This window comes from Oryza glaberrima, chromosome 5 (genome assembly GCF_000147395.1).
Source record: "Oryza glaberrima chromosome 5, OglaRS2, whole genome shotgun sequence".
Classification (NCBI taxonomy): domain Eukaryota; kingdom Viridiplantae; phylum Streptophyta; class Magnoliopsida; order Poales; family Poaceae; genus Oryza; species Oryza glaberrima.
The window spans coordinates 18779570-18792171 of record NC_068330.1 but is presented as its reverse complement, the minus strand read 5'-3'; the positions used below and the strand labels follow the sequence as shown (position 1 = coordinate 18792171).

Sequence of the window (12602 nt, the reverse complement as noted above, 5' to 3'; positions counted from 1 at the left end):
AAATGTCCCCCCGCGACTTTGGAGCCCTGCAGCGGCGCACAGTGCGCACGTACCGTACCTCGGCCGTGTGTCGTTTTGCCCATAGATCCCATCCATCGATCGGTCATCGTAACCGTACTTGGTCGCCTTCCACGTTCAGGACTCCCACCGTCATCATACTTTCTCAGTTCAAAATAAACAAACCTATATGAAACGTGACATATCATACTTCTTTAGTCTCAAAACGTAAATATTTTTTAGGTTGAAAGTACACTCTCCGTCCCAAAAAAAAAGGCAAATCCTGGATTTCCGTGTCCAACTTTAATTGTCCGTCTTATATGAAATTTTTTTTTATAATTCGTATTTTCATTGTTGTTAGATGATAAAACATGATTAATATTTTATGCGTGACTTGTCTTTTTAAAATTTTTCATAATTTTTTTAAATAAGACGGACGATCAAACGTTGAGCATGGAAATCAGGGTTTGTCTTTTTTTTTGGGACGGAGAGAGTATGTGATAATAATTAAAGGAAGTGTATGATTGATTGAGAAAAGAAAGTAGATGAAGAAGAATGATTAATATTTTGGTTAAGAGCAGGAGGTGGGTAGTAAAATAGCTACATTACATTTTAAGGTGAAGGTAGTAATACTATAAATATATACGTGTCTTATATCCATCTGATACTAATTAAGTTTATTTATTTTGAGTACGTGTGGAGGAGCATGCAAGCGAGCGAGTGGGCATTGAATCGGGCGGAGTGCGATCGATGGCAGTAGGCAGCAGCGGGAGCGCCCGAAAGCCACGGCTCACATGGGCGCGAGCCCGGGACCATGGGAAAAAATGGCTACTAGTGCTGCTGCGACGCTAGTCCGGGCAAGCCAACGACCCCCCGGCCGTTTGACCTGGACGCGGGTCCAGCCTTTTCCGGATAACCTCCCCCAACGAAATTTGGTCCCTTCCTCCCGTCGTGTTCGTGCACTTCCAGAGTGAGGGTTGGGTGTTCCGTTTTTGTGCTGGCGATCGATCGATAACATGTTTTGTCGCCGGCTAGTAGCAAGCAAGCGAAGTGGCCGGGCCGGTTCAGCAGATTGTGCGGTTCAGCCCGTGCCGTGCCGTCCGTGTCTAGCTTCTTTTTTCAGAAATGGAACAGTTCTAACTGTCCCCTCCAATATCCAAAACTGTTGCCAGTGGATGCGTTCGTTCGTGCACATTTACTTCTGTCTTCTGTGAGTCGGCTAGAGTACAACGATCCTGTATTGCGGATTCGCCGTTCGCGTACGTATTTTAGCACTTGTTCGTGTAAACCAGGGGCCTGCTTGTACCGGTTTAAGATAAAAAACCACAGAGGTTTCGGCAGCGGCACGCCACAGATTGCACTGCTGCTCTTCACTGTGCGCATCTGCAGCGTTACCGGTGATCAATCTCACGAATCTGACAGCAATCCCCTGCTCCCTGACGTGATCCATCCGACCATCCGCTCGCCGTGGGCCCTCGCGAGGCTCTGGTTCGCTGCCTGCCACAACCACGTGCACCGTGAGCTCGATGCTCTGCAGATTTGGGGCCCTATGACTGTTCAAACGTTTGTGGGCCTCCGTTTGTTTCATCTATTCCTGCACTGTGGCAGCGAGTGTTTTTCTCCCGGCCTCTGTCGTTTGCTTGGAGAACGACAAGGGCATCCGTTTCAAAACAGTTGACAAGAGAACAAGTGCATGCCTAGCTAACAGCCTAATTAAGTGATGCTCCTTTCTACGGTTGGCAATTACTATACTGCTTCAAGAGTTTCCATATCACGTAGGAGTAAGCAGGATCGTCCTTTCCTACTGTTATCATTTCGAAACAAGAGAAGAAAGTGCTTAGACACGCAGGCGAGTACTTGATGGCTGTGTTTCGACGGTTTCTGTCATGTCGTGGGAGTGAAAGATTGGTCATGCCCTCGCGCGTAAGGCGAATACGCGCTAGGGTGAACAAAGATCGGTAGAGCAGGAGTACAGAGTCGGTCTTCATTGGAATTTATTAGTTTGGACGATAAAGGATTTCTACTGTATTTGCCACAAGTAATTTTCGTCATTCCAATATAGAACTACTAAGGTCGCCCCTCTAACACCCTAGCCCTCCTCTCATAATTTTATTTTTTAAAAAAATTTGGTGAAAGATGGACCGGTCAGGTACACACTCATAGCATGTCGTAGAGAAGTCGGTAGCATGCATAGCGGAGTAGATAATAACAAAATAGCTACTCTCGATACTAGTTATTGATTTACTCTTTCTACACTGGCCCTCCTGCTGCCACGTAGGACCTCGCCTTCGTCGCCACCAACTGCCAGCTATGCTCACTGTCTCTATACGTAAGCTAGGACGCACCAGCGTTGTTCGTTGTTCAACGCCATCCTAAACCTACATCTACTGGCAACAACACTTTGTGAGCCTATGAGCAAGCCATCCTCACCTCTTCTACATAGGCCTATAGGCCACTATCGCCTGACCGCACCAGTACTACCTAGAACCTCCTGCCATAATGCCAGTGCTTTCCACCAAGTTGGTGGAGATGATGTCTAAATGTGCATTTCAATTAATCCATTGTATGATTCATTGTAGCATTGCACATGTAAAAAATATTTATCAACATATTGCCGTGGTCAAAAAAGTTCACTTAAAGTTTTGTCCAAATAAAACAAAGTAAATATATTACCAACGCAAACATCATCAAAATATATGCAGTAAAAAACAATACTATAGGATATAATCAGTAAGTAGAGGTGAGGAGATTTGGGTTGTGATTTTTTTACAGAGGCCCTAGCGGAGATGGGAAAATGAGTGGTATTTTTTTTTTACCCAGGGGCACAATGTATTATAACTGCACACTCTTTAGTGCAACCATGTTTCTATATATAATAGTTGTTCATGGGGTCAAGTTGTTGCTATAAAATTTATACAACACACGAACACATGCTGAGATTTGTTGGACGCTTGGCAAATCTTAGGATTCTAGTAGTGATGAGATTTGTTGGACTCTAGTGCAAGTCTTAAAAACCAAGTTAAGGGAGTGCCAATTAGTTTGATTCTACAACTAACAAGATAGAAAACAAATCGTATTAGATTAGAGGGGAAAATCAGCCAACGGGCTGATATGATATTGTGTGCCCGGCCAATGCCGACAAGATGAAGCTTAACGGCTATTTAACTGATTAGGAATTGATTAATTAGGTAAAATAAATAAAATATGCAATCTTTCTTTATTAGAAACAATCTTGATAGATCGGATCAAACCGAGATAGTATAAGATTGAAGTTAATAAAGATTAATTATATACATGAGCTGATGTCACACTTTAAATAGATAACTAAGCTATAACTCTGATGAAACATTAGATGAAACCTACCAAACTTAGGAAAATCTAATTAACAAACCAAAATCAGATTGGACCTAAACAAGCCGATTGGTTTTTACAAAGTGATAGATATATCGAATCTACCTAAGATGGTGAATTAATCAAAGAAAGAGCCGAGATATATATATATATATATATATATATATATATATATATATATATATATATATATATATATATATATATATATATATATATATATATATATATCAAATAGGTAACGGTTGCGATAACTTAAATAGAATATGGGATCTAACCGAGAAAGTTCTAACCAACCGATTCAAGCAAAGTTGACGGAACTTACTTTCTTGCCAGAAATTGAAACGATCCAACCCTAACTCAGAAACTAAGAACCCATCGAGATCGAAAGGTGACGACACGCCGAAAGTTATATATATTGAAATGTTGTTCTTTACATGACTCGAGGGCACTTATATTTATACCCTAACCCTAATTAAGTCCGATTCGACTATGATTTGATCAGCTCGGAACTCTACTTGTTATACAAAAGAAAACTTACAAGCTGTCGTGTTTACAAAAGCTAAATCAAAAAACAAATCTAAAACTAATCAAACTTATTCGATACAATTTCCAACTACAGCAAGCTGAAATTATGGAGTTAATTATTCCCTTCGAAGGTTTGTTTAAGTTCACGCTAAAATTAGAAGTTTGATTGAAATTGAAACGATGTGATGGAAAAATTGAAAGTTTGTGTGTGTATGAAAATTTTGATGTAATGGAAAAGTTGAAAGTTTGAAAAAAAAAAGTTGGGAACTAAACCAGGCCTTGTTCTGACTAACAATAATTGTCAAATTTTACCGTTAACACAAGTAAAATTGACACACATCATAAATAGTGTCTTCTTTGGAACTCCGGGAAACTATTTCTTGCAGAAAATAAAGTGATTAATTACTGTGAAAATTCTGTGAGATTTCTCAGCTATAATTTCGTATTGAAATTAATTAATGGATTTGACAGGTTGCTAGTCAGTAGTTGTCTATTTGCGGTTGTATTTCCATTTATAGCCTGAATTCTGAAAGCACATTCACCAAATCCTACGGATTGCTCAACCCATTCATATACAACACAATACCATCTATGTTTCATAATATAAGAGATCATATAATATTTTAAGAAGAAAAAATAACTATGATGCTCCCAATTAAATGAGGAGTACAAGTTAGGTGGGAGTATTGTGAGAAGAAATTTGAAAGAAAAATGTTAGTGGGAAAAGTAGTATTACTTCATTCCTTGGATTTTGGGATAAAATTCAAATTCTCCTATCTCTTATATTATGAAACTGAGCTAGTACTTAATTTGTCAAAAAAAAAAAAAGTAATGTCGATAGCTGAATCCCGTCCATACCATCCACAACACCTTAACCCCATCCATCCAATTAGAAGCATGAACTTTTAATCACTCGAGCTAGTGACAATAGCCAGGGCAGCTTCCCCACATACGCCTAGCTCCAAACTACTCCTGATCGTTGGTGCCAAAACTGGATTAGAAGCTTGCAGCTTGATTAACTATGCATATAGCAATTAATTAAGCAAGAGGCTGCGGGCCAGGCGTACGTATACGTGCTAGTAGCTCCGACGAACGCTGATCCATCCTCCATCGATCGATCGCTTCACTCGCACGCCAGGCCATCGGCGAAGAACTATGCAACTGCATGACCCGCGGGCATAAATGCATGGCCTGAACAACCACCGCCGCTAGGAGGATGGGGCAGCCAATCGCCCAATCGGCTGCACGCGCCGACGAAGGAGAAGAAATGGACAGGACAGGTCAGAATTGTGGTCGATATCGACACTTATCTAGAGTCTAGAAGCCTCGCGTACTCTCTCTCCGTAAAAAAAATAAAAAAAAAGAGACCACCTATTCATTTGTCGATAAATTTTATTAATGTAATTACGCTGCATCTTACATATAACTACAATATAACTTGTTTGTAACTTTCAAAAGTCCCTTCGTAACATGTTATTTTTATTTTTATAAGATGCAGATCGTGGGACCGATTCATCTCATATGTACGTGTGCTGTGATTTTTTTTCTTTATTGCTTGCACAAATCTTAGATAAATGTAATGATTTAAAATTATGTGAAAGTTATATAGAAATTAAATTATAGTTACATACAAGTTATAATATAATTATACTACGATTATACTGTAATTATATCCATCAAATTTTTAGGAGAAAATTTGTCAACAAATATATAGCAAAATTAAAAAGAATACATAAGACTATGTCTAGATTTATTACTATGATTTTATTTATTTTGGAATAGAGTGTATACGCTGGACACACATACACACACGTATACAGGTCAATTGGCATCTGCACGCATACTCCCTCAGTAAAAAAATGAATTTCTTTGGATATATCTAGACAGTGTCTAAATTCATCCTAAGATTTAAGTTTTTTTTTAAACACAGTGAGTATATGGATCTGTTTGGAGGAGCTTCTAACTGCTTCAGCTTCGCTTAGAATCCGAAGCTCCCCAAACCGTACAACCATTAGTTCAGATTTTGAGAAGCTGTATTTGTAGAATCCAGAAAATGAACTAAAAGCCAGAAGCTAGCTTTTCCAGATTCTCAGAAACTGGTTACCAACCAATTGCTTCTCAAAATTTTAAGCTCCCACAAACAGGCCATATATATATATATGTGTTTTTAGAGAATGGTAGCTAGCCGGCCTTTACATCCAACCGGGTATATGCAACCATTTAAATTGAAAACTTAGCCCCAAACAAATAATCCAATTTAAAATTAGCTTCTATGGAGATTTGAACTCAACATTTTAGGGTGCTACTCTGTTCAGCACGGCGCTCGTACTGATGAGATGGTGCGTTCGTACTGATGAGATGGTGCGCCCGACCGCGCTGAGGGCCGCGCTGGTCGTGAATTCGCCTGAACAATCGGCTAGCTTGGCTTTGGCTGGTCTCGGGGGAGTACCAGTAGTACTGTTCGTTGTTAATTACTGTGATGATACACAAGTTAGAAGAAAGCTAGCTTAGCAATTTAATTTGATTTTGATACATGATGGGAAGATCGATCGACCCTATTGCAACAGTTGATTGACGGAGGTTCCAGCAAGTACGGACGATATATAATGCTGTGGCATGATGTGCCATATCATCAACCCATATCTGATACAGCATCTCACTGTGTGCTATGGTAAAAACAAAGGATAGACTACTTAAGAGTTAAGAGCATATCGTTGATGTGAGTTTCAATCTCATATATAAAAATAGATGGCTAACACATGATCACCAATTATAATCTAATGTGAAATTTGGTGTAGGTAGTGTCCAGAATTATTTAAAGCCACAAGCACAACTACTTCAGGAAAGTTGATCTCCTCCTTGATGTTGGTGTAGGGCGTAGACGACGAAGGAGAAGGCCACCGGCTCCTCTGCATCGACAACAGTCGTATGTGGATCCTCATGCAATGGACCTAGAAACGGCCAGCGCTTCTCAAGATCGGATATATAAAAGGTCATGCGGGAGATTGTTTTGCTTGTATGGGGCCACGTGAGTCTTCTCTTCTTTTATAGGGCATTGGTGGGACATGGAACCGATCCAAATTTGTGACGGTCATCATGTCGTGATTTTGCAATATGTGTTTATAGGGGACGCTTGACTGTTCCTTAGAATGAGTAGGATGAGCGACCACACAAGGATTTTCAGAGGTCATACGGGAGATTGTTTTGCTTGTATGGGGCCACGTGAGTCTTCTCTCCTTTTATAGGGTATTGGTGGGACATGGAACCGATCCAAATTTGTGACGGTCGTCATGTCGTGATTTTGCAACATGCGTTTATGGGGGACGCTTGATTGTTCCTTAGAACGAGTAGGATGAGCGACCACACAAGGATCCAAAATAGGGGCATGTAAAATTTTTTTTTTCAATCTATGCCAATGTGTTTTTTATATGTTTAGGATCTCTACACTCCTTTTTTTTTTTTCAAATTTCTCTTCCTCTCTGTATTTGCTCCACCAATTAGGCTAGAACGTGATTTTTTTTTTCTCAGATTTAACAAGTGTCTGATGTTAATCAAGGTTACCTCAAAGAAATGGTGCTTCGTGACGATGATGTGAATGTGTGTTATAAATAATAAGGATTTATTTTTTTTCCACGGAAAAAGTCTAAATACACCCTAACCTTTGGATGAAAATCCGTCTAAAACGAACTTTGAAACCAGATACCCCCACCCTCCCCCCAAGGTGGTTTTGTGTATGGGTTTTTATCCAATTTGTATATAAGGGTTGTTCAGATTGATGCCGTTTCAAACCATATCAATTTTTGATGACGCTGCCAAATACGTGCGTCAATTTAATTTCTTACCAAACTCTAATAAATATATAAGAAATCCTATTAAAATTTGGCGATATTGCCAAATTGAAGGCTTATTTTGGTTACAATCTGAACAGACCCTTAATTAGATGAGTTTGATCACGTGACATACACATTGGACATATGTATTAAAATCTCCACTTAAATTTTTTTAATCTCTTATTAGCTCTCAATACAAACAAGTACCAACATAATAATAGTATAGTATCACTGTATAAGTATAAATTGAGAATTTTACAACTGAGGGTATGCGTATATGTAATATGAGTTATTGAAAATTGTTTGTTTAAGTTTACAAAATATGTAAAATCAACATCCAAAACTGTCTTAGGGGGTAATATGAAAGATTTTGCAAATTTTAGAGGGTTGGATGTCCGGTTCTAAAGTTTAGGATGTTAGACGGACTTTCATCCAAAATTTTGGATGGTATTTGGACCTTTTCCTTTTCCCAATTAATAAGAATTGCACTTCATGCATGCATGAGTGCTTATACCAAGTTCAGATGAGAGTGTCCTGGGGTCTTTGCCCATTTGGCCATTTTTACCTGTCCAGGCCTCTACATATGGAGTACTAACACATCGTCAAAGCCATTTTTTAGTCCCACAAACCAAGTTGGTGGTCGATGACAATAATAGTTGTGAGAAGGTTCTAGTACTTACTATTAATGAAGCTGTTTGCCTTGCCAGGGAAAGCTCAAATTTGATGTAAGAGCTAACATATTTGTACTATACATCCCCATTTACACCGGGAAGATTAACAGTGCAAGAAAGAAGAAACTGTTCCTGTCATTGTCACAACATAAATCGATCGTGGTCGAGCGCCAGTGAATGGTTGGGCCGGGGTGATGATCACGTCCCAGACTACGACGTGATCCTCCTCGGTTCTATGAGCCCCTCTTCCATAATAAGCAATCAAGCTAGCTATATGCAAGCACCGGGGCCTAAACAGATCCTCCATCGGTCGGTCGGTCGACACAACCCCAGGCCAGCAATAACGACGTAGCATAATCATTACGTACAGAATTGCTAGACGTACGACGCAGCTAGCAAGTAGCAACGTTGACGATCTCGCGCAACTAGCTAGCATGCATCATCGAGAAGCTGGCAGTACGAGGACCCAGGAGCGTCCGTACGTACCTGCTGCTAGCTGCTTCTGGCAATAGCTACTAGTTTCCGGGATCAGCTATGAGGACCATCCGTTGAACTGCCGACGACCGCGCGATGATCCGATCTGAGAATCATCTGATCATAGGCGAATAATGCAACACGAGACGAGGTCACCCGGTGGACTATTGCCCATGTGCTCGCGCTGCCATGATACGTGCGGTTGGTGGTGTGGCGCCGGTGCTGCCGGGGCCACGGTTGGTGGCGCTTGCCCGCGCGCGCGCGGAGTACAGTACCACCGCTGGTGAGGCCGCGGCCGCGGCAGCTCGCTCAATCGGCGGTATCAAAGGCACACGGTTCGTGACAGCGACGCGTACGTCGTCGTGCACCCAAAAAACCAGACCCGCAGATCGCCAAGCCGAGAATCTCACACAGCACCATCAGTAGCTCAGGCGCTCAGCTCTGAGGGCATTAGGCCCTTCACAGTGGGGTGAGTTGGAGGGTTACCTCATTTTTCAGCTAGACCAAATTCTGACGTGGAGGAGAAAAAGCGGTGGGTCCCGTGTCTTTGCAAGGTTTTGCACATCCTAGCTAGGATCCGGTTTCCTCATGCCCAAAAGAGCAGCTGTGAGCCTGCGCTCTGGCGGTCCCCTCCCCAATCTTCCCCAATCCGGTTTCCATTGGTCGTCACCATCCACGCGATTCGCACGGGCTTGGAGCTCGCCGGCCGCGCTACCGAGTCCGGCCTCCGGAGAGGAAGGGGAGAAGCCAGAGGACAGGAGGAAGAGAAGTGCGACGGCGGTGGCGAGGAGATGTTGTCGGTCGCGGTCTAGAAGCGAGGAGGACGAGCACGCCAGGCGTGGGAGGAGAGGAGAGCCAGTGTCGCCGCCGTGGTCGAGTCGTCGTCGTCGACGCCCTCCAGATCCGCGTTGCCGTCGTCGATTCGGTCGATCCGCCGCCGCCTTGGCCTCCTCGATCGCTGCCGCCTAGCCTCCTCGACCGCCGCCGCCTGGCCTCCTCGGGGGTCCACGCCGCTCCGGATCCAGGCCGTTGCGTCGGCCTCCTCGACCGCCGCCGCTTCGGATCCACGCCGCCGCCTCGGTCTCCTCGACATCCGGGCGGCTTCGGTGTTCGTCGTCAAGGTGGGGGGAAAGGGGAGAGGCCGGCGGTGGTGGAGTTCATTGCCGATGTGGGGAGAGGCCGAAGGCGGCGGCGTCGCCAGTGGAGCTCGCCGAGGTTGGGTGGGTGGGGAAAGTGCAAAGGGGTTGTGCGGTTGTATGGGTGCCTGGGTAGCAGGGTAGGGTTGAGATTTTGCATTATTTTCTTCACTGTAAGGTGTTAACTGTAAAATTTATACTTGTTTGTAAATTGGAAAAAATATGAGGGCTGAAATGGCTGAAACGGAAAATCAAGTCACCCATGAGGCCATTTGCAATGTGGGGAACCAAATTTTGGGCACGGTGCTTTTTAGCCTATGTGGCATTTTAGGTTCCTCAAGTGGGTAGCTTGCATTGCTACTGGCCTTAGCAGTGCACCCCATCAAACCGAGAAGCCCAGTCTCCATATAGAAAAAAAAAAGAAGGGATGAAGCTCCCATCTCCACAGTGCATGCGTAGCTTTGGGTGGGCCATGACCAATTTTTTTCCTACACTGGGCCCACCATGAAAAATAGCTTTCCCCACATCTGCACAAAATCTCTTTCTCCCGTGCCGCCGTTCCGTCTCCAACCTCCTCACCGGTGCGCTTCAGATCAGCGTTGCTACTTCCTCTCCTCCCGGCGACGCAAATCAATCGATCCGGCTATGCTTCCTCTCCTCCTCTCGACGACGCAAATCAATCAATCTGGCGCTGCTTCCTCTCCTCCTCCCGACGATTTGCAGGCGGGACAGAGCCAACGAGAGCCAGAGGAGGCAAAGATCGGGATGGGTGAAATTGAGGCGGTCGGTGACCTCCCGGTGACACGGTTCGAGGCGGCCGACGAGCTCCAGCGACACGGATCGAGGCGGGACTTGGCCGACAAGCTCCAAAAGGGGGTGCAGATCCGGATAGGTGAGGTTGGGATCGTCGTCACCGTCGTTCGCCGGTCTTCCTGGTACGCTTGCCGTCTCCTGCTTACCTCCATGGCTCCGCCGCCACTCCTGGGCTCCTGCTCGAGCTCCCTGCAAAGGGGGTCGTGGTGGGAGGGGCGAGGCCACGACCTCCACAACACGGCTGCGTCATTCTCCCACACGCCGCTCGTCCTGAAGTTGTCAGAGAGTTGCAGAAGAACGTGTGTCCAAAGCAGACTTCACGGATTTCGTTTGGTCACGCGCGACGCCTAGCTGGCCGCGAACCTCCGACGTATCGAGGGTTGGCCGAACGACACGTCGGAGCACTGTGAATGCACTGAGAGGATACGTGCTCATCAGGCGGCCGACTGAGGTGGCCTGGATCGATCAGATAAGTGGACCGAGCTGGAGACACAGGGGGGCTTCATGCCACCGTTGTTAACACAAAATCTTTCAAACTATCAGAAGGCGATTCATTACTAAACAGGGCCCCCAACATAAACTCCGGCAATAAAGCGGCCGTGAAGGCTGGTTTCTGTTTTTTCAGTTTCTGTCTTTTCGAACGAATTGGGCCGGGACTGGGCTCAGTTGTACAGGTCCCCATAATATTGCCGGCGGCGAGCAGGCCCTCCTCCTCCTGCCGTGCTCTGCGTGTTACGCCGATGTTGCTGGTAGGCCCGCTGCTGCTGCTCCGGGTGGTCGTACTTGGCTTGCTTCCCGGCGTTGGTGGCCCTGTCGTCTGAAGCGTCGAAGCCACGTGCGTAGTACGGCTTGACGACGTGCCGCTGCTGTCCACGGAAGTGTTGGTGTTGCTGATTCGCCGGAATCTGCCGGCTACCGTAGGAGTCCTCGCCGGCGTACTGTCCTCCGGCTGACGGCCTACCGGAAGAGTAACCCTGCTGCTGCTGCTGCTGCTGCCGTTGCCGATTCGGCGCCGAGTAGCCATACTGCAGCTGCCCCTGACCACCTTGATAGCTCTCCGGCTTCCTGTAGCCGTGGTGCCCCTGCCGCCGTTGATCCTGGCCGTTGTTGTACACCTGCTGCCTCTGATCCTGGTCGTTGTTGTACACCGGTTGCCTCTGATCGTGGCAGTTGCTGCTGTACACCTGATGCCTTTGATCACGGCCGTTGTTGTTCAGCTGCTGCCGTTGATCCTGGCCGTTGCCGTACACCTGCCTTTGACCATGGGAGTAGTTGTTTACCTGCTGCTGACCCCGTTGATCGTGGCCGTTGTACTTGTACCCCTGACGCATTGGCCGCCGCGGCCTCCGCCGGTTGTTGTTGTTGTTGTTGCGAGGAGTTCCTCCGCTACGCATTGCGTAGGGATGATGGCTTCTCATGCTCCGTTCGTGGTGGCTCGTGGAAGGGGACCCGGCGAGGCGGCTCCCGCCGTAGTCGTCGTCGCGTGGCACGGATGGCGCCGGCGGCTTGTCCCGTCGTGGCATGTGAGAGCCGTGAACCCGTGCCGCCGCCCCAGTCTCCGACGACGACCGCGCTGAAAAGGCCGGGGAGAGCGTCTTCATGCCGCGGCTGTCCGGCAAGGACGTCGTCGTCGTCCTCGGCGATGTTGTAACGCCGTGGCCGCCGTCGTCGGCGGCGTGGCTGCACGGCGTTGTCACCGTAGAGGCCGCCTCGGCGTGGGAGGCCGTAGTAGAACGATCGGTTTTTGCCATCCTCTCGGAGTGAGATGGCCCGGGGGATCGCGCGCCGTCGGGATCATCAGG

General features: G+C 45.9%; 1 protein-coding gene across 1 annotated transcript; it reads right to left on the bottom strand.

Annotated features, from left to right (window-relative positions):
- Positions 1-11462: 11462 nt before the first annotated feature.
- Positions 11463-12551, bottom strand: LOC127774237 (uncharacterized). The gene has a single exon (XM_052300491.1). The coding sequence runs from the start codon at positions 12549-12551 to the stop codon at positions 11463-11465; it is 1089 nt and encodes a 362-aa protein (XP_052156451.1).
- Between the last annotated feature and the right edge of the window lie 51 nt (positions 12552-12602).